Source organism: Podarcis muralis, chromosome 5 (genome assembly GCF_964188315.1).
Source record: "Podarcis muralis chromosome 5, rPodMur119.hap1.1, whole genome shotgun sequence".
NCBI classification, from domain to species: domain Eukaryota; kingdom Metazoa; phylum Chordata; class Lepidosauria; order Squamata; family Lacertidae; genus Podarcis; species Podarcis muralis.
The window spans coordinates 38970945-38991602 of record NC_135659.1 but is presented as its reverse complement, the minus strand read 5'-3'; the positions used below and the strand labels follow the sequence as shown (position 1 = coordinate 38991602).

At 38.8% G+C, this 20658-nt stretch overlaps 1 protein-coding gene across 6 annotated transcripts; it reads left to right on the top strand.

Annotated features, from left to right (window-relative positions):
- Positions 1–31: 31 nt before the first annotated feature.
- On the top strand, positions 32–19584 carry SRSF11 (serine and arginine rich splicing factor 11). Of its 6 annotated transcripts, none has more exons than XM_028733119.2 (13): positions 32–355; positions 3741–3874; positions 8072–8181; positions 9933–10025; positions 11580–11612; positions 12530–12579; positions 13532–13659; positions 14902–14983; positions 15432–15563; positions 15731–15820; positions 16627–16722; positions 18014–18152; positions 18270–19584. In XM_028733119.2, the coding sequence occupies exons 1-13, from the start codon at positions 228–230 to the stop codon at positions 18459–18461; spliced, it is 1407 nt and encodes a 468-aa protein (XP_028588952.1). In that variant the 5' UTR covers positions 32–227; the 3' UTR covers positions 18462–19584. The 6 variants fall into 6 exon arrangements, with proteins under 6 accessions (XP_028588952.1, XP_028588950.1, XP_028588954.1 ...); XM_028733117.2 differs by having other exon boundaries at positions 18267–19584; XM_028733121.2 differs by lacking the exon at positions 11580–11612 and having other exon boundaries at positions 33–355.
- Positions 19585–20658: the final 1074 nt, after the last annotated feature.

Sequence of the window (20658 nt, the reverse complement as noted above, 5' to 3'; positions counted from 1 at the left end):
GCGGGGTAGGGCCGCGGAGGGTTGTGGGATATTGCGGCCCAGGCTGGTTGGTGGCGAAACGATCGCTCGGCGGCGGTTAGTTGCGTGCGTGACGGGACTGCGATAGCTCGACGGGAAGCGCTGAGGGACACAAGGAGGAGGCCACCGTCCGGTTCTCCAGGGTCGTGGCGACCCCCTCTCCCCTCGATGTGTTTGTAGTGACGGGGGCAGGAGGAGGAGGTAGCGCGATGGCTTCAAGCAGCGGCACCGACGTGATCCAGGTCACCAACGTCTCCCCGAGCGCCAGCTCCGAACAGATGCGGACTCTCTTCGGCTTCCTGGGCAAGATCGAGGAACTGCGCCTCTTCCCTCCCGAGTGAGTCCCGCGCGGACGCCCCCTCAGGGGCCGCTTATGGCCGCCGCAGTCGCGCCTCATACAGGCCTAGGCCGCAGGGTGGCCTAGTGGAGGCCGCGGAGCCTCGCGCTCGGCTGCTTCCGAGCGCGGCGCGCCTACCAGGCCCAAATTGGTGGGGGCGACGACGGAGGAGGAGGAGCAGCTGGGCGCGAGGTTGCGAAGGCCGCCATTCTCAAAGCCATGGTCTCGCCTCACCATCTTGCGCTGGCGGAACTACAGTTGTTCCCCCCCGCCATTACACTTCTCTTCAGGGGGCGAAAGCGACGCCATTAGTCGCTTCGCGTTCCTTTCCCCAGCCGCCTCTTGGAGACGTAATTTAAAGCCGGGTTTGAAGCAGGTAGAAGAGGGTATCGTGGCGAATACTTCGCCGTGGACCTGCAAGGGTTTCTTAACTCCCAAGTTGTTTAAAAGGAAAGGAACAATGGAGTGACTTCTGCCACCACAGTTAAGCTGGCGAAATGAAGAGAAGTTAATCTATAGTGGACTTTGCTGTGTGTAAGGACCGTGCGCTCAACTTCGTTCAGTTTAGGATGTGCTCAAAGAGGGTCGGCCCCCCCCCCCGTTTGTAATTGTGCCCAAGCTCCGTGTTTTTGGTTTTTTTCCTAAGCCAGGTGACTGAAAATGCTGAAATTAGCCCTTCAGCTGAGCATAATTTATGGAGACAGTAACACATTGATTGATTTATTAAATACACGTGCTGCTCTTCCAGAGGAGCCCAAATTTATATTTGCAACAACAAATGTTCACAATATGTTATATGAACTGTACTGTGAACACCCCTTGAACTTGATAAGGGTATTTATTGTATAAAAGGCCCCTTTATTTACACTTCTGGCGATTGATTTTCCTTACTGGCAGTATTTCACTGATGATTTTTGTTACCTGGTTTAGCATGGCCGTATAGTGCAAGTTGCAACGTTACATATACACACTAGCAAGAGGTTTGTGTGACTCCAGTCCCATTTTATGCTATCTACAAACCATACAGTTTAATTTTTAAAGTTAACATGCACTGATAATGCTGAAAAGCGGTAATCTATACTGTCTGCAAATTTTTCAAAAAATAAGGTTATGTTGGTTTGTAAATGAAACCTGGGAGCAGGAGAACATTGGTAAGGCCTCCCCCTCTAGCACCTCCATATTACTGCTTTTAGAGTTCTCCAGGAGTTTGAGAGCAAAGATCTGAAGTGGGGCACCTCAATAAGTGCCCTGCAATGTGCAGTTCTGATTAAAATCCCAAGTACTTTATACACTTTGGTTTTGCAAATGTTAGTCATGTGGAAGTTTAGTTTTAAAAAATACAGTAGACAATGCAAGATTGACTTCAGCCAACCTTCCTTGCTCTAGAGCTCTATTATTTGATAGGGTGTAAAAACCATGTGTAAATCATATTTATACCTGCTGTGACTAAACAAGGTCTGTTGTCTTGTCACCACCTGCCACAGTTCATTTCTGTGAGCCACATCTGTACATAATGTTAAGTAAATATTAATTCTCAGCCTCATCAATTAGTGTTTTCTGTCGATTAAGCTAAGGCTGCAATCCTATATACTCACTTACCTGAGAGCAAGTCCTAGTGAACTCAGTAGGACTTACTTTAAGTAGATATTAAAGGATTATTTTGTAAGACTGGAATATATGTACACTTGTGAGGGAGTATATTTTAGAAATAGGCAGTAGAATGTGTTTTTCTGGAAAATGTAACAATACTGTAAATTGATTGATATCTTGATTTGACATGTTTGAGTTACAGTTAGTAAATACAACTTTTTAAAAGTATGGATTGTTTCCAAGGCTGCATCAGTTGGGTACCCCCCAACCCTGGAGGGGTGATTAGATTCTGTTGCATGCATAGAAGTCCCTTGCTTCAGCAGAGCTAAGGTGTTGGATCTGGCCCTAGGTCATATTAATCTTACATGCTGAAATACTCTGTTAGGGAAACATTAAGCAAAATGCAGTTATGATGCAATCCTAAGCACACTTATCAGGGAGTAAGCACCGTTAGCTAGAATGGAATTTACTTCAAAATAAGTAAGTACAAGTTCAAACACATTCAAAATTTTACTTGGAGATTGTTTTTATTGGATTCAATTACTCATAAATGTTTTAGGATAGGACTTGGGAACTCAATAGCATGTACTTCACTTGTTTAAATGTTAAGGAAAGTAATATAGGTTTCACACTTCTCAATATTTAGGACAACAGTATGTTCCATTGAAAATAAGTGTATCTATGAATTTAAAACTATGAGTGGTATATAATGATATAATTATTTGTTTATTTAAAACACTACTATACCACCCTTCATCAATAATACTGGGGTATTTTAACAGGATAATACTATTCCAATAAGAGCAATACAATAAAATACATTACAGTCCACAGTGGACCAGCCAGATCATGCCCAGGCTCCATATTAACAGCCCACAAATAGGCATTTATTGAAGAGTGAAGAGGTAGGTCTCTAGACAACATTGAAAGCTCGTCAGAATTAATGCTTGTTTTATTTTGGGGGGTGGGGAGGGACATACTTAGAAGCTGGGCACAACGATGGAAAAAGCCTTCTTGATAGTCACAAGATGCAGTTCAGCAGACTACAACACAAGTGGGAGGGCTCTATAAAAGTGCTTAGCACTCAGACAAGTCTATGATATCCAACTCCAAAGCTGTTTATATTTAATGTGCTTCTGCTTCTAGACAAAGTTCATTAAAACTTTAAAATTGCCCAGTTTGACTGATACTAGGTCCATTATTTTACTAATTAATTTCAGGAAGCAAGGTGTATTGTTAGAAGTGAAGAAATGTTCTGCTACATTTTATGCGGGATAAACCTTCTAGCAACCTCTGTGGGTTGAAAAATATGTTTGTTCCAAATTAGGCCAGACTAGGTGCATGACAGAATCCCGTGTCAGTCACCTATTCCTTCTTTTGAAATCTATCTGCAACTAATTTTAGATGGTGAAGGGAAATTGAAATGATGAATTTTCTACCTTTACCACTAGATGTCTCTTCCTCCAGAGATAAAGGTATTGTGCTGCTGCCCAAATGATGCCCTAGTATGGTATACACATCTATTGTGCAGCTGTGTATGACCTTATATTGTAATAGTGTCTCTTGATTATTATTTTTTTGCATGTAGTGACAGCCAGCAAACCACAATGGTAGTAGAGAAGGTTAATACCCATCAGATTTCTTGCCTCTTGTGGCTGCTTCATTTAATGACAATGTAGTATAATATGAAAATAAAATACCATTACAACTCACTTTCAGTTTCATCTTCAGTCAAGTAATTCACTGATTTTGTTGGTCTTGCATTTGATATTCTTCCAATTTTTTTCCTTTCTAGTGACTCCCCTTTGCCTGTTTCTTCCCGTGTGTGTTTTGTAAAGTTCCAAGAACCTGACTCCGCAGTTGTGGCTCAGCATCTGACAAATACTGTATTCGTTGACAGAGCGTTGATAGTCGTACCATATGCAGAAGGTTTGTGAATTGTTTAATGATCTATGAAGCCATAGAATAATGGTACTAAATCCTGATGTAGCTTAATAGCATGAAGTTTAGCACGTAAAACATTGAAGCTATTTACCTATTTAAAACCCTTGGTATACTGACACTGCTTGCTTTTATCCAAAAGTGAAACAATTAATTATTCAAGCAAAAGCTGGAACTTGCCTGTCAGTCTTTTTGCAAAGGCATTTAGAATATTGATATGTTTAAGCAGCATTATTTGAATTTTTGTTTCATCAGGCCCCTTCAAGATAAGCAGTCTTTTAAAACTGATACATTTAAACAAGATAACTTGCATTAAGTAACTTGGCATGTGTTGTCGTATGATTCATTCTCATAGAGAGTGAGTGGAAATGTGCTGCCAGTTACAAGGCAAAGTTCTGTTTACCGTAGTTGACAATAATAATAATAAAATACCCTCAGTACAAATTCTGGTACACCAAGGGTTTGATCTCAATTAGACAGAAAATATATCCAAAGGTGCTAAATGAGCACTGGGTGTTAGATCTTATTCCGCATTTTCTTGTTCAGCCTTGCTATATTATCTAGAATTTCACTAAATAATAAATTCTTCTCTCTGTTATTTGTGTGTGTGATTTTTGTAGTGGAGAAGGCAAATGCAAAGGCCCTTCCAGATGACTGAAACAGTGGGGTCCTCTGCAGCTACAGGGGATTCTAGACATTAACTAAAGGCCAGCAAGCACTCAAGTCCCCAAGTGTTTTCCTGGTGTAATCACTTGTTAACAACATTTTTTTCTCTTCTTTTTCTTACATTTTTAGGGTGTTACAGTAATTTGAAAACAATGAGCAGGGTTTGGGAACATAATTCAATAATTCAGTACCAAGAAGACTGCTCTTCTAACGAGTTCTATTAAACTTCTGTAGATTTCATCACAACTATTTCAAAGGCACCATTAATTGATAAACTAGTTAAATCGCTTGATTACAGTAAAATATGTGTAGTCTTGCACTTAATTCCTGCACTCACAGGCAGCTGGATCTCATGGAGGTCAGTGGGATTTAAGCAGCCTAACTATGCAAGATTGTAGCGCAAGTCTTACCATTACCTGTTTTTATAAAAATATGTTTACACATTAACAAGGCAGAGGAATATGCAGTGTGCAGACCTGGCAAAGACCTAGTTGTAGGATATTCCTCACTGAAGCTATAAGTAGTGTAAACAACTTTTAATCCTGATCAGTTTTAAATTTCAGAGTAGAATATTTTTAGAATGTAATTGCTTCTGCTTTAGTTTGGACAAAATAACAATTGAGATATAATTGTTCTTGCATGAACATCTACATATCAGGGCCAAACTAGATATGACAGTCTTTGCATTTAAACATAGACTTTCCCCAGTCACATAGAAAGAGCAGTTTGGAAGTTGATCTAGAACAGTTAAAGAACTGAAGTGCACAGAATCCTTCCTGTGCCTGCAGCTTAACTTCCTTGCAATCTGTCCCTCTGTGTTTTTATCCTTATCTGAGCTCTGATGCTGAAAATATGCTCAATGTTTGCAGAAGGGGGCTGTGGGGAGGTAAGAGCAGGTTGGGATAGGTTTCAGGGGCTCTCACAGTTTTGCTTTTATTATTAAAAATGGACCCGGACACCCTTTTTATGTGATTGGGGGAGGACTGCTGCACTCATATCTAGTTTGGCTCTAAAAGCAGCAGTCCTGCCCTGTCAATTTCATCAAGACTTAATTTGGCTCCTACAGAATCACCATGTTTTAAGCGTTTAATATTTTTATCTTTGAAAATACAATGTTCAATGTGCTAGAAAGATAAATCTGGCACTAAGAAATCAGCCAAATATATCTCTTGAGAATCTCCTGAAATTTGTTTAATGCAGCTTAAGTAGCTATTATTGTCAGGGCCTCAATTTGGTGGTGTAGGATATGTGTACAGCTGTGTAGTTTGTGCGAGAACTATAATTGTGGACACAGTACTGTATAAGAATACTAGGGTTTTTTTTCTGTGAACTTGAACTACTTCGTTCTTGCAATTCTTCCACGTCTATGGAATCAAACAAACTACTCATCAGTGGTTCATATTGCAAGAACCCCATTTCTGCTAGGTACTTAAGCATCATTCAGTGAGGTATTTCAAATTGAGTGGGATTGTTCATATGCATTGAACCACATGCTTAAGTACTCTGCTGAATTTAGATCTTGATTTTTAACTAGTGGTGGTGGGTTTAACATTACCTAACTGGAAGTATTAAAATACTGTTACTGTGCTAATCACAGCTCCCTGTATCACTTACATTCCTGTTCTTTGTGTGTTCATATATCTTGGTGTTGGCTATTGCTTTGTGTTCTAGACTTACACAAAGTTCACGGTAAGGCATAGTACTATAAACTTCACTATGAAATTCAAGGATTTGGAAGGAACTCAGGTATTAACAGTGCCTTTGGGTGGGGTTGTGTAGGTTCTTTGGTTAATGTTTGTTTATTTTGTCTGTTTCTTTTTCTTCATTTCTACACATTCATGCAGTATTTCATGGTTCTAACAAAGCAGCAGTAAAAAACACTTGACGCATGAAAATTAACTGGTGAGGGGCCTCATTGCTTTTTTAAAAAATGTAGTTTTATTTCTGAATAACTTTTTTCCTAAAAATGAGAGGATCAGATGCATGACTACTTAATGGATGCAGATCTTCTATGAGGTGTCTCAGGATAAGAGGATTTTAGTTAGATGCCAGAAATGTTATAGTTGCACTATTTGTGTGTAAACATAAATAATATCCTCTGAGACATAATTTTGCATGCAAAATTATCCCATAATCTCTATAGATAATGTTTATATTGATGCATTAATGCCCTGTATCTAAATGACCTTTCCCCCTTTTCCCACCATAACTTTTGGTATTGAAATTATGACAGCTCAGTGACAGAAGAAAGATAACAGTGCTGTGTATTATACATTTGTTTATATTATCGGCACTTCTCAGTATAGGTGGAAGGAACCATTACCTTTATTTAACAGTGGTTTTTCTTTTTTGTTGTTGTGTTTTACAGTTCTTTTCCCTGGTTCAGCCTGAACTATATACCAGGCCCTGCTGAAAATACCACCCAACAGTTTTCTTCTGCAGCTTATCCAGTTTCTCTTAAGTGCCCTGTACATATTGTATGTTTTATGATGAGATGCAGTCTTTTTAATATGTATTTCAGAAACGCTACTGGTATTTGCAAATATATAGTACAGTTGTCTTATTGAACTCTCATATTGGGGGCTTGGGCACATTAACAGATTAAGCCATACGTATAGGGCTTTTGCTGTTGGATAAATTACAACGATCAACATTACTCTTTGTCCCACATTGGACCTCTTTAGTAAGGTTATACTCTATTCAGGTTAGGCAGTAAAACTAGTCCCTTGCAGGCTACAAGGCTGCAGAGCAGAAATTTCTTCTGAAATGGCAATATGCAGCAGCATTCTTGGTATAGTAAGCATGACAAACAGTGGAGCATGTACTTTACTGCACAGGTAAGGAATGTGCCACATTTTAGGCATTTACATAAACACATACACATGGACACATATGCAGAACCTTTATTTGAAGCTCTGTGGAGACCTTCATATCCATGTGACATGTCAGCAAAAGCCCTACATTTTTTCTTACCTTCGCTTAAGATTTACAAAATTGTATGGTAGGTGTAAAAGAAATCATAGTGAACTGTACCATATTATTAACCCCTAAATCAAACTTTTTTTGTCTTGTGTATCTTGATTTTTCTGTGTGCTTTATAGTGAAGCAGCCGACACGAGTCGTTGTTCATAAAACAGCTTTTGAAAGTTGAGAGCACACCCCTGGAGAACCGACTGTGCTTGCTTACGTTTGGTTCATGACTTAAAAATCGAGTACAGGTGATGAAATCTTGGCAGTGTTAACAAACAAGTAGTGTGTATTGTGCTATTTTTTTATTCTAGAACTTAACCTTTTGTAGAGAAAAAGGAACAGTCAAATTTTCACACATTGAAGTTTCATTCTGGCATACAAATTAATGATAAATTATTAAGAGATCAAACATTGTATTATAGCCAACATAAGTACTTGCAGCAAACTCAGGTGGTGTTTCAGGGAGACATTTTCTGGGTGTATTTGTGTGTGTGGTTTTTTAAAAAATCAGTGGTGAGTGTCTTCTAATGCAAAGCTGTCTCTCTGCAGGAGTTATTCCTGATGAGACTAAGGCTTTGTCTCTCCTGGCACCAGCTAACGCTGTGGCAGGTCTTCTGCCGGGGGGTGGACTCCTGCCTACACCCAACCCACTTTCTCAGGTAAGTATACATCTTACGAGATGTATGCTAGAATGTACAACTGCATATATCTGTATTTTCTGAGATAACACCCATTACACCAAAACAGAAAAAAATGTATAACAGGATTGTGGCAGGTAAGAATCCAGATAACCATGCCTCTCGTTTTAAAGAACTCTCTGGTTTGAAACTTGATTCATGGTTATGCTTTGAAAGATGTGCCATTTATTCATTAAAATATAAAGTGGGAAGACATGCCAGGGGTGGGGAGACGAGCAGTTTTTGTAGTTGCAGAAGTGACTTTTGCAGTCTTCTGGGGTGTCCCCACTTCCAGTATAACAGTGCGCCTTCATGAGCAGTTAGTTGAGAGGATTAGCTGGCTGCATAACAAGGTTGAAGAAAGACAGTTTTCAGGCAGGCAACAAGAACTATCACACTAACACACAGTGTGATACTAGTAATGCTATTCTTATTTCTCACACAGCCTCCACAATACTTTCCCTGGACTAGGACTGTACTGTGGAGGCTGGAGTTAATGAAAAAAGCTCTCTAGCTTCAGAAGTCCCAGGAGAGGAGTATTCTAAAAGCTAACTGTAGAAATTTTCATCAAAGCTGTACAGAAGAAACTCTGCTGTAGGTTTCAGAAAACTGCTTTCTTGGGGCTTCCAAAAGTCAATCTAGTCCTGCCCATGTTTTCTTGGATAAAACCCCTAAAATAGGTCTGTAGTCAATAAGTTTAGCAGCGCTAGATCCTGTCCATAATGGGATCTTGTTAAAAGTGTACAAGTAGTTTTAGTAGCAAGGCCGGCATTGGGCATAGGCTTGACCCTGTGCCATATGGTAGTACGTCTGTTGCAGGCTAGAATGCCACAGAACCCAGCAACTTAATCACAGCTGCCTCTTAAACTTATTTTAAACTTGTTAGCGTGCTGTTGGTTAGACATCCATGAACTAGGATTGTCACCTGATCAAGTGATTAAACTTTCTTTAATTGTACAAGTTGCTGTTAGCTAATCAATTGATTAAATCTGCACCTGCATAGATCAGTAGTTCTTAAGAAGCAGAGCATGTTTTATGGATCAGGTTACTTGGAAGTAAGTCCCAATGATACAGACAGTTAGTTTGCTTGGAAGTGCACATTGTGACACCTTGCCTTGGTGGCAGGGTGGTTTACTCGTCCTCTTTCCTTTCAAAGACAACAATTTCAACAGGTGAGGTGAAGACTAGAAATTGCACCAGTGCACAAGAGTTATGTGTCGCATGCATGCATCTTTCCTTCTGTCACCTGCGGATTGGAGAGGAGGGAAATGTCAGAACATTAATTTCTAAAGTCAGTCAGGGACTTCACTAATTTGAAAATCTTAAATCAATTAATTGGGTTAATTAATCAAACTTTGCATTCCTAACTAGGACACACATGCTAGATAACAGGGAGTGATAGTATATATGCTTTGCAGAAAGCTCAGATTCAATCCTGAGAATCACTATTCAGGTAGCAGATAACAGGAAATACTTTTTCATATGCTGGAGAGCTGCTATGATTTAGCGTAGAAAATGCTAGGTTAGAAATATAGTAGTCTTACCCCTATATAAGTCAGCTTCCTATGTTGCTTCATATTAATGTGCTGCAAGTCATTTTACAGCAGTACTTTAACGTTATGCAGAACAGTTCAAAACTATTCCTTGCCTTTTTCAGATGGTGGAAGCTGTTTTCTTGATTGTACATTCTGGTATAATATGCTGTCTACTTCTATTGATTCTCTTTATTATAGATTGGTGCTGTTCCCTTGGCTGCTTTAGGAGCTCCAACTCTTGACCCGGCACTGGCTGCTCTAGGGCTTCCTGGAGCAAATTTAAACTCGCAGGTATATTGCTTGTGTTACATTCACATACACTTAAGTTTATTTTTAATTTGTGAATTTAACAAGGGGGGAGGAAAAAATAAAAAATTGTAAGCATAATTTTTTGAAAATGAAAAATATTATTAATGTATACCACCATCATTGCATCTTAAGGGTACAGTAGCCATCAGTACAGCCATCTTGTGTCAATAATTCAAATAGGTACCCACACGAAATTGGTGTCTGTAAGACATATGTTCAGATATAGCCAGGGCAGTGAGGTCCTCAGACCATTACATGCAGATAGCAAGTGTTTATCCTTTAAGGCTTGCAGTATAAGTCTTTCAGCAACTAAGGGCTCGCAGTATCCATTTTTTGGTTGTGCCTTTAATTTCTGTACTGTGCGAATATAATTTCAAAGTACATGAGCATCTGCAAATATAAAGTATTTTGCCACTACAAAATTGATATGGACAGCAACTTCAGACCACTGGAGAAGTTCATACCATATGTCTCAATGAGGTATTTTCAGCATTACACCTCCATCCAGCATTATCTGTAATAGACAGTGCCTTCCTTTACAGATGTTGTAGAGTGCAGCATACCTGGAATATTAATTTTTGCTGTATCAATCTCAATTTCAAATCTAAATAAACATTTCATATTGATTTTGAAGCATTTTTTATTTGTTCAGGCTCTACTATATACTGCTTTGATCTATAATTTAATGAAACTGATATTTAACCAAGAACATTCAGCAATGAGTTAAACATGATTTTACATCAAGCATTACACCTCCAGTATAAAAATTACAATAATTAGTCTTTCTATTATTTCTATAGATTTGTAGCTATCTCCCCAAGCCCCATTTGTTTAGAGACTCCATGGAATTTACTTTTGTTTAGTCCTGCAGGGTTCAAACTGTGCTTTTTAACATCATGAAAACGCAAGATTTGAGATACAGTGTCATTGATACCCAACACTATTCCTCCATTTCATATAATTCAGATGAAGCAGTTGATTTGTTAAATCTTTATCTCAGCCCAGTAATGGATCAGGGCCTATAAAGCTAAATCCGGACAAAACATTTGGTGAAACTTTGGTCTTTATCATTACTCATGTTCATATGACCCATTTGATATATAAAACACAGGGTAGCACTACCCACTGGCAGAGCTTCTTGTTGTATATATTTTATTTTGCTTTAAAAGTTTTATTTGATGGAGATTTTCATAAATAAATGAAATGGATTGTGTGTTTAAAATCGTACAGTCATACCTCAGGTTACGAACACTGCGGGTTGCGCGTTTTCAGGTTGCAGACTGCGCCAAACCCGGAAGTACCGGAAGAGGTTGCTTCTGGGTTTCAACGCATGTGCAGAAGCGCCGAATTGTGTCACATGCGTGTGCAGATGCAGCGCTGCGGGTTGCGAACGTGCCTCCTGCACGGATCACGTTCACAATCCGAGGTATGACTGTATTCATGTGGCCTGTCCTCAAAGCCAAAGTTTTGCAAGAGTTAGTTATTGTTACTTCATCAGCATATTCTGTATTATGAACTCTTACTCATTCTCTTTAGGGGTTCTCTCTACTCAAACAGGGCATCACGCAGGCAAGCTCTATATTTATATCTATGGTCAATTGACCCCCACTATCCTATTTCCTAGTGTGGCTAGATTTGATTAGATTTGCTTACCTTTAAAATTTTTGCAGATGAAAATTGCTGGAATCTTTAGACTTGCATACCTATCTATTATAAAGGTTATGTAGAAAACTTGTAATCCGGAGCAAAATTTCTAAAGTGTGAGTCTCAGTAAACTCAGTGCAACTGACTTCACACTAAACAGATTAGGATTATGTTGCACTGGCTAACTTTAAAAGCCCATAGTTATCCACCATTGGAGTTCACACTTGGGGGTAACACAACTTCTAAGCAACTATCCATCTTGGAGACTAGCTATATAAGAAATTTTGACCCGTAGTCAAGCTTAATATATAATTTAGCTTGTAAAATAAAGCTATGGGCACAATTGAGAATTAAATGTGCATTGCAACTTTAAAATCTAACATTACGGACAAGAACCACATCTGTCAATTAGATTAAAGTACCATTAATGTTTAGAAAACAATTGCTACAAACATAGCACAAGTTTAGCTTCGCTCTTTTCACTCAACAGCTTAACTGTTAAACCCGTGGCATTTTAAACAAACAGTAAAATAAAGACCAGTTCTTCAGCAAACTGGACGCTCTCAATCAATGCAGTTGAGAATTAAGTGCTGACATTAACCACTACAGGTCAGAAAGAAAATTGCTGTTCTATGCCTGGAACACTGTGACCCTATCTGAGAACATTAGGTGACTACTTCCATGAGTCAGAGAATTTTTTTTGCATATTCGCTTCTTTAATCTGCAAATGTCTGCTCATTTGGGTTAGATTTAGGGGCTGTTTGGATATTCTTTCCTTCCCTTCTGCAAATTTTCGACTTCTTTCAATGTTAAAAGCAATTTTTGATTAATTTTCTTTACAGTCTCTTGCAGCAGATCAACTACTAAAGCTTATGAGCACAGTGGATCCAAAGTAAGTTTCAATTTTGATGTTTAAACTATCATATTATAAAATAAATTTATAGGACACTTCATATGCTTAAAGCCATAGAAGCAGTGTAAAAGATAAAAAGAGAGTAAAACACACCTGGAGAATGGCAGTGCATGCACATCATGATAAACCATAGTTAATGGTTTACTGTGTACATATGATTTCCCCTCTGCTTCTCCCACAGTCTGAGTGGGAGCAGCAAACCATAATCCCTGGTTTAGCATTACATCCAAATAAAGGATCATTGTTTATTTGGGTGAAGCAAACCATGATTCTCAGTTCAGATGTAGCGCTAAGCCAGGGATCATGCTTTGCTTTTCCATTCACACTACAAATTGAATGAGAGGAGCAAATTGGGAGCTATCTTGGCATTCATGATAAACCATGAACTATGGGGCAGTGTGCTCCATGCTCATAGGAAACGGAGGTCAGTTTGTAGAGAGCCTTTATTGTGGAAACCAACATCTTTTATTACAGAGGAAGCAACATTTTTTAATGCTGTTGCGGATCCAGGGCCTATTACTTTGCCAGTTCTTAACTTGTCTTTTTGCTTTTAATGGTTATATTGAAGTTTTGGTCAATTGAGTTGAATATATGTACTAGCTACCTATTCATCCAGTTTTGGATAAACAGAGATGGGGAGCAGGACCACTCTATTGGTTCTACTAAGATGCTTCTCTTCCTTTGGTTTTTTCTCTCCTGCTACGATTTTAATCCCAACTGCATACAAACTTTGAAACTTTTAGAATTAGTGCCCAGGTTTGATTGAGCCATCAATCAAATGTTTTCTTACCATCACTTTTTCCTTTTGTGTTGTATCTGTTATGAGCCTATGGGTGGGGACTCCTGTTTTATTAATCATCCGTCAGTTCCTTTGTTACCATTTTCAAAAGAAGAAGGGAGTAAAAATAAATGATATATTTTTGGTTTCTAGGCTGAACCATGTAGCTGCAGGTCTCGTTTCACCAAGTCTGAAAACAGATACCTCCAGTAAAGAAATAGAAGAAGCCATGAAACGAGTACGAGAAGCACAATCCCTGATTTCTGCTGCTATAGAGCCAGGTAAACTGATCTTGACTGTCTTTCTTATATTACAAAAACTACTTGTTGTTAGAATGCCAATGACATCAAATTCTGCAGGATGGTAAAAATGGGGGCATGGGATTGAGAAGAGCTCCAAGAGATCTATCCAATGTCAACGAATGGGCAATGAATTGTCAAATGCTGTTCAGTGGAAGAAAGTATAAAGTGAGGCGGATTTGTCCTATCTTTGTCCATATGCTGATGGGTTCTGAACTGGCAGTGGCTGACCTGAAAATATATTATGTAATTGTGGTGAGCAGCTCTATGAAAAAGATCAACTCAGCCTCCAGCAGTTGTGAAAGGCAAATTCTGTGTTACGAATAGTTAGGAAAGCATTAGTAGTAGAAACTGCAGAGACCATAATGATTTCATACATCTGTGATGTGACCACACTTGGAAGACTGTGCAGCCCTTGTCTCAAAAAAGGATATCATAGAGCAGAAAAACATGATGCCCATCAAAATGGGCAGTTCTTCTACAAAGAAATATGATGTATGGAGCTATCTGGTTTAACAAAAACGATGAATAAGGAAGAATGTGATAGAGGTGTATAACATTTATGCATGAAGTAGAGTTTTCTTCATTGCGGGGTCATCCAGCAAAACTGAATGCTGGGAGATTCAGGACTGACAAAAGGCAGTACTTCACACATGTGGTGATGGCTAGCTACTAACTTAGAGGGCTTTAAAGGGCAAATAGATAAATTCATGGAGGATAAGGATATCAGTGGCTACTTGTCATGATGGATGTATGCTACTTCCTAGATCAGCAGCAGTATGCTCCTGAAAACACCACTTGCTAAGTAACACCACCAGGAAGCCTTTTGTTCACATGCCCTGCTTATGGGCCCCTCATAGGAAGCAAATAGACTTCTGCAGATGATCAGATCCTGCGCTAAATAAACCTTTGATGTGATCCAGCAGGGCAGCTCTTAAGATCTCAGGGTTGAACAAAACTTTGGCCTGCTCGTAGATTTTAGGCACTTTGGCTTTTAAAAAAATCTTTTGAAAGTTCCTCATCTCTTAATGAATGTAAACTTGCAATTTCATAGAATGGTTGACGTAGAATTCAGACGTAGGAATTGATTGTTTTTCTCTCTTGAGTAAAAAAAACCTCATTCACTTTCAGCTTTTTGTACAGAGTGCCCCAGAAGGTGGGCAGCCAAACATAGATGTCATATGATAATGAAAGGATTCCAACTTTTAAATATTTTAATTCCAGATAAAAAAGATGACAAGAGAAGGCATTCAAGATCCAGATCACGTTCAAGAAGGAGGAGAACTCCATCTTCTTCTAGACACAGGTAAAATTTAGTGAGGTGGGATCATTGACAGTCCAAAATCAAAGTGCTTTAGGATATTTCTCTTGTTATGCTCCTTTATAAATATATGACAATAGAAAAGAATTTTGTGTATCTAGGATTTGAAAGTGAGTAAAAGGGCAAACTTTTACCAGGTTATGGGTGAAATTACTTTGCACAGAACATGTTCTCAAACCCTGATTATATCCTTGATTCAACATATTAAGCTGCATTTGTTGAATATTAAAACTAACAATTTAGCATGGTTGGTGCTGGAAAGAGTTGGATCAAAAGATGGCCACAATTATTGTGAAGGTAACTTTTCAGGTAACTTTTAAGGTCAACTTCATTGAGATAAATTGAGAAGTTGGTTATGGGACAACTCAATCACAGTAGGTACAGTACGGTACAATACAGTAAGATGAATATTAAATATTGTTCTGTTTAATAGACGGTCAAGAAGCCGATCAAGGAGAAGATCACACTCAAAATCAAGAAGCAGGAGACGATCTAAAAGTCCTCGGCGACGGAGGTCGCATTCCAGAGAGCGTATTAGAAGGTCTCGGAGCACATCCAAACCCAGGTAATCCCTAGAAGCTTAGTACATCCTTCAATACGAAAAGTATCAGAATTACAATCTTGGCTATTAGAAAGTCAGAGCTATAGCTACAGGAGTTTGATAAATTCATTATGCAAGGACAATAAGAGAGCTAATCTGCTTGTACCTTTTTTATCTGATTGGTTTTTTAGAGACAAAAAGAAAGAAGAGAAAGAGAAGAAACGGTCTAAAACTCCACCAAAGAGTTACAGCACAGCCAGACGATCCAGAAGCACAAGCAGGTGCCGTATAACCTTTAATCTTGTATTTACTTTGCAAAAGTAATTGTGCATATTCTGCTGCATCGGACAGACCAAGAGAGGGCTATATAATATCAAAGAAAAGCATTTTCTTTGAACTACAGGGCTTCACATAACAAAGATAATGTAAAACATACTTAATGAGTTCATTTATGTAAGTTTTTCCTGTTTTGAGAGCCAGCAGACCCATTTCATGCAGGCATCTTGCAGTCTGAACTGTAGGTAGGCAGGTTGCTCTTTCCTATACACATAGCCCCCTTTTACTTTCCATTTCTAAGGAGTAACAAAATCATAGGGTTGTATCTGACACTGTGTGAGCAGAAAGCAAGCTGATGTGAGAGATCTTTACGTTCCCTTCCTCACCCCATACCTTCTCCCCGAAAAGCCTGTCCAAAGGTCAGCTGTTCCCCCCACACACACACACCCAACCAAGGAAGGTGATAGTTAATTCTTTATTGACAAAAGCTCGCACTTACAGCAGCTCCTAAGGTGCACCAGAAGCATACAAACGCTTCTAGTGTAGCTGGCATTAACTTTCTCATGTTTGTGCCCCAATGGAGCAGTTGAAGCAACAGTGGGACCTTGTGCCCTCCCCCCAGGCATTTGACGGAGTACACACAGGCAACCTGAGACTTCTCTTGCACAGAAGTCGTTGCTGCGCCTCCCTCTTCAAGACCCTCCTGGTTCTGTATAGACAACATGGGTGTAATGGGAATGTTAAAAGTGATACTAAAAAAACAATGGAGATGTTTATTTGAAGGCCTCTTGACTTCTGTTATTAATTACAGAGAAAGACGGCGCAGAAGAAGCAGAAGTGGATCTAGGTCACCTAAAAAGCCCAGGTCTCCCAAGAGAAAGCCGTCCAGGTCTCCTTCACCAAAAAGGTTTGTTTGTTTAACAAATCCATAAACTGTAGACTTCTGCTTTGGGAAGGACACAGTGAGAAGGCAGCTGTCTCATTGTTGCAAGGAAATCCTTGGAGCATGTTATTTTGTTAATAAGTGTACTTAGATTACCATGACTGGCCATTAGAGCAAACAATGGTATATACTGGGATATATTAAAAGGATTATAGCTTTTATTATGTTATTTTTATAAATGTTCTTTGCTATATAACATCATGACAAAAGTGGTGACCATATAAGTTGTAGAATTCCCTCTTTTTTTATATCTCTACACATCTTGGTTTATTTAGTGTCTTCATTGTTGTCCTACTTTATGGTTAATTAGCGGCTAGTGCCTGATGCTGCCTGTGATTTTTTAGGGGGGGGGGGAAATACTGTGTTTTTGAAAGGAACAGTGTAGTTTGTGAGTTGGATCTATCACACCCAAAATTGGATGAAATAATTTCTTAGTCTGCCATCTTGATTCAGAATGGCGCCCAAAACCCTTGTGGTGATTCTGGTAATGGTAATTTGGGAGGTGGCTGAAGCGATGTCAAAATGGCCAAAGTCAAACTAAAGTGATGTTTCAGTCCACCACCTTGATTCACAACGGTGCCAAGTAGCAACGAAGTCTGCTGTCCCGCCGAAGGAACCCTCATGCTAAGTTTGGTGATATTGCGAGAAGCAACCAAACCTGTGCCAAAAATTGAAGAAGTGACATTTCTCTCTGCTGACTTGATTTAAAATGACAGCCAGCATCCAAACATTTACAAAGATCACTATCCCCACTTTGTTTGGCAATGATATCTCAAGAGGCAGCTGCACCTATAGAGAACAGGCGGACAGACAAATCCCTTTCCAAAGCATAAAATAGTTTAAAATTCTGGGCTGAGAAGGTATTTTAAAAACTAAAATCAGATTGATAGGAGGGCTTGTTACATTCATTTTAGTGCTTGTAGCCAATGCGGTTGATATTTTTGTGTGAATAATTTTATATACTTCTAAGGAGAGTGGAATTGTTTGGATGGTTTTTAGTAAAATAGCTTTTATAGAATTATAGGCAAGAGTAAATTTCTTTAGCTTGAATCTGAATATTACAACAGATCAGTCCAGCAAAAATCTCACCCCTTGGCAGAACCAGTTTTGGATGTACAGCTTGCCATAACCATACTTTTTGTTCAAATTTGGCTTCTGGCTACTTAAAGGGGGGCGGGGAGGAGAACTGAAATATTTCACTGATCCTACAAAATGCCTATATTTCTCAGTTTCTTGAATTATCTTACTGCCTTAGGCACAAAAAAGAGAAGAAAAAGGATAAAGACAAGGAGAGAACCAGGGATGAACGTGAGAGGTCAACAAGCAAGAAGAAAAAGAGTAAAGACAAAGAGAAGGATCGAGAGAGAAAGTCAGAGAGTGACAAGGATGTCAAAGTATGCTTTAAAAATCTGTTTTGTTTGTTTGTGCAGTGTCCTACTTAATCCTAGAATCCCAAGAGCCTTTAAGCTTGTCTTACATATTTTGCTTTGTGTTTTATCTTGGCAAAGCAGGTCACAAGGGATTATGATGAAGAAGAACAAGGCTATGATAGTGAAAAAGAGAAAAAGGAGGAGAAGGCAGCAGATTCTACTTCCCCAAAACATAGGGAGTCACCAGCCGAAAAAGGGAGCGGAGATACAACAAGGGAGTCCAAAGTCAATGGGGATGATCATCATGAAGAGGATATGGATATGAGTGACTGAATATTGCCTTGGCAGTGAAAACAGTTGCCGACATGCATCAGTGTCATTCCTGTGTGATTCCTTTATGCTGTACTTGTTTAACCTTTTAAGCTAGATGTACACAGCTGTAACTATAACTGGTTGTAAAGCTCCTGATATTAAATAATTACATCAAAAGCTTTAGAGAAAGTGATGTCTGGGTTTCCATTCTTGTTATTGGCCAAACTGAATTGAGTAGCCCAGCAGTTCTTATTAAACTTGGTGCTGCTTTTTTCATTTTTGAGCAAAAAGCTGCATGCATCTTTGGCAGGCATGGACTGTTTGTGTTGTATGATCTTTTTAGTAAACCAGCTCACCTACAATAGTGTTTCTAGAGTTTGATTCATTTGCGGTAATAGAGCAAAATAGGGAATGCACTGGCTGCATGTTAACTGTGGCAAGAACATCCTCATCTCCTACAACATGGTGGATCTACTAAGGGTCTTAAATGTAGACAAAGAAACTAACATTAGCTTCATCTGGAAACAAACGTTCTGATAGACATAGATAACCTTTTTAGCCTTGTGGCTAAATCTTTTTGTTGTGGATTTGTTTGGCTTTGGCAAGGTTGAAATGCACTAGCCTTTTTTGATGCCCAATGTAAGGTGAACTTCCGAGTCTAAATCCTTCTCAGGTGGTGTGTTTGATTTTTGACAACTTGGACTTCTTGAGATAGTAATGCAAAACTTCTGTAAGACAGGAGGGAGTGAACCTTGTGTAGTTAGTTCTTCATAACCTGCGTTTATTTCATTTTGTTTGTATGTGTAAAAACCCTGCAAAAAAGGATAGTGCATTTAAAAAAATTGAACTTCATGATAATTTTAAAACATGATGATTTTAAAACAAGTCTACTTGATAATGTACTTGATCGCAAGTTGTATAAACTAATAAATTTGTGTTACAGTCACTGAAGTAGTAACCTTTTGCACACAGTGATTTCCTGTTATTATGCAAAGTAGTTGGGCAACCTCTTTTAGTTCTGGACGTTTTTGGAGCATTTACTTTTGTGCTGGTAAAAACAAAAGTAGGCTACAGTCTGTGCCATGTTGATGTACAGTTTCTGAAATTGTTTTACAAGACTTTGATAATAAAACCCTTAAATATACACTTGTATTTGTACTACAGTGTACATGTATCTATTTATGCTATTGACTTGTATGGCATTACCTCACTTGTCTCCTATTCACGTTTCCATTTAGGACCAGGCATAAACTGATGCATAACTCTGCTTCCAGGCATTTCCCACATTACTTTGGGAATGGGAGAACAAAAAACAAGTGTTACAGCAAGTCCTTAAAAGAGGAAATAATACAATGTAGTCTAAAGTTTTCGTTATCACTGGAATGTGAACTCCTTGACCTGTATTTCTATTTTTAAAAAGTGGGAAAATAAGGTAACATCCAAGTGCCATTCATTCTGAATGCCAATCTGTCAAAGAAAACTTGCTCTGATAACCAGTGAAGGCTGATAGAAGTTACATGTTAGTAAGCATATTGGGTGGGTAACCTGTGGCCCTCTAAATGCTGTTGCACTCTCATCAACTCCCAGCAGTATGGCTGGGGGTTAGGATGATGGAAATTGTAGTCCAGCATCATGTGGAGAGTCACAGGTTAGCCATGCCTGACCTACATTATTTGTTTGAATTTTATAAATTTAACACAAGTAGCATATGAAAATGACATTTTTCCACAGGTGTTTTACAGTGAAAATTGCTATTTAGAATAACTTCTTAGAATTTATGGATATGTAACTTTCTAAATAACTGTGAGGTATTTTCTCAATATAGTGAAGTATATAAAGAATGTCTCCCAGCCTTTTTTTTCCTAGAAAAAATGTAACGTACCCTCAGAAGATAATGAAGCGCTCTGTCTTTAGATAGCGCCACTGATGAGTATGTGCTAGAAGTCTCGGTTAATTGTTGTGGTTATTTGTGACTATACAAAGCAATTCAAAAGCAATCCATTTATGCTGAGGTCTCAAAAGTAAATTGAAACTGTTTTGGCGTTCCTAAGGGCCAAACTAGATGATGCATTAAATGTGATTGTAGTTTCATACTTTCCCAAGTTTTGTTTTTTTGAAAAATAGCTATATGATGAGGAACTAGCCTAGGAATGCAGAGGGGAGAGCCATAACATTTTCCCCAAACTGCGTGCACACAAAACACACAGCTGTTAAGGGT

Excerpts from the sequence above, each read along its gene's own strand:
- SRSF11 (XM_028733117.2), top strand. The coding sequence starts at position 228 with ATGGCTTCAAGCAGCGGCACCGACGTGATCCAGGTCACCAACGTCTCC. Across the intron at positions 8,182-9,932 it reads CACCCAACCCACTTTCTCAG|ATTGGTGCTGTTCCCTTGGC; the intron begins GTAAGTATACAT and ends TCTTTATTATAG. Across the intron at positions 18,153-18,266 it reads AGAGTGACAAGGATGTCAAA|CAGGTCACAAGGGATTATGA; the intron begins GTATGCTTTAAA and ends ATCTTGGCAAAG.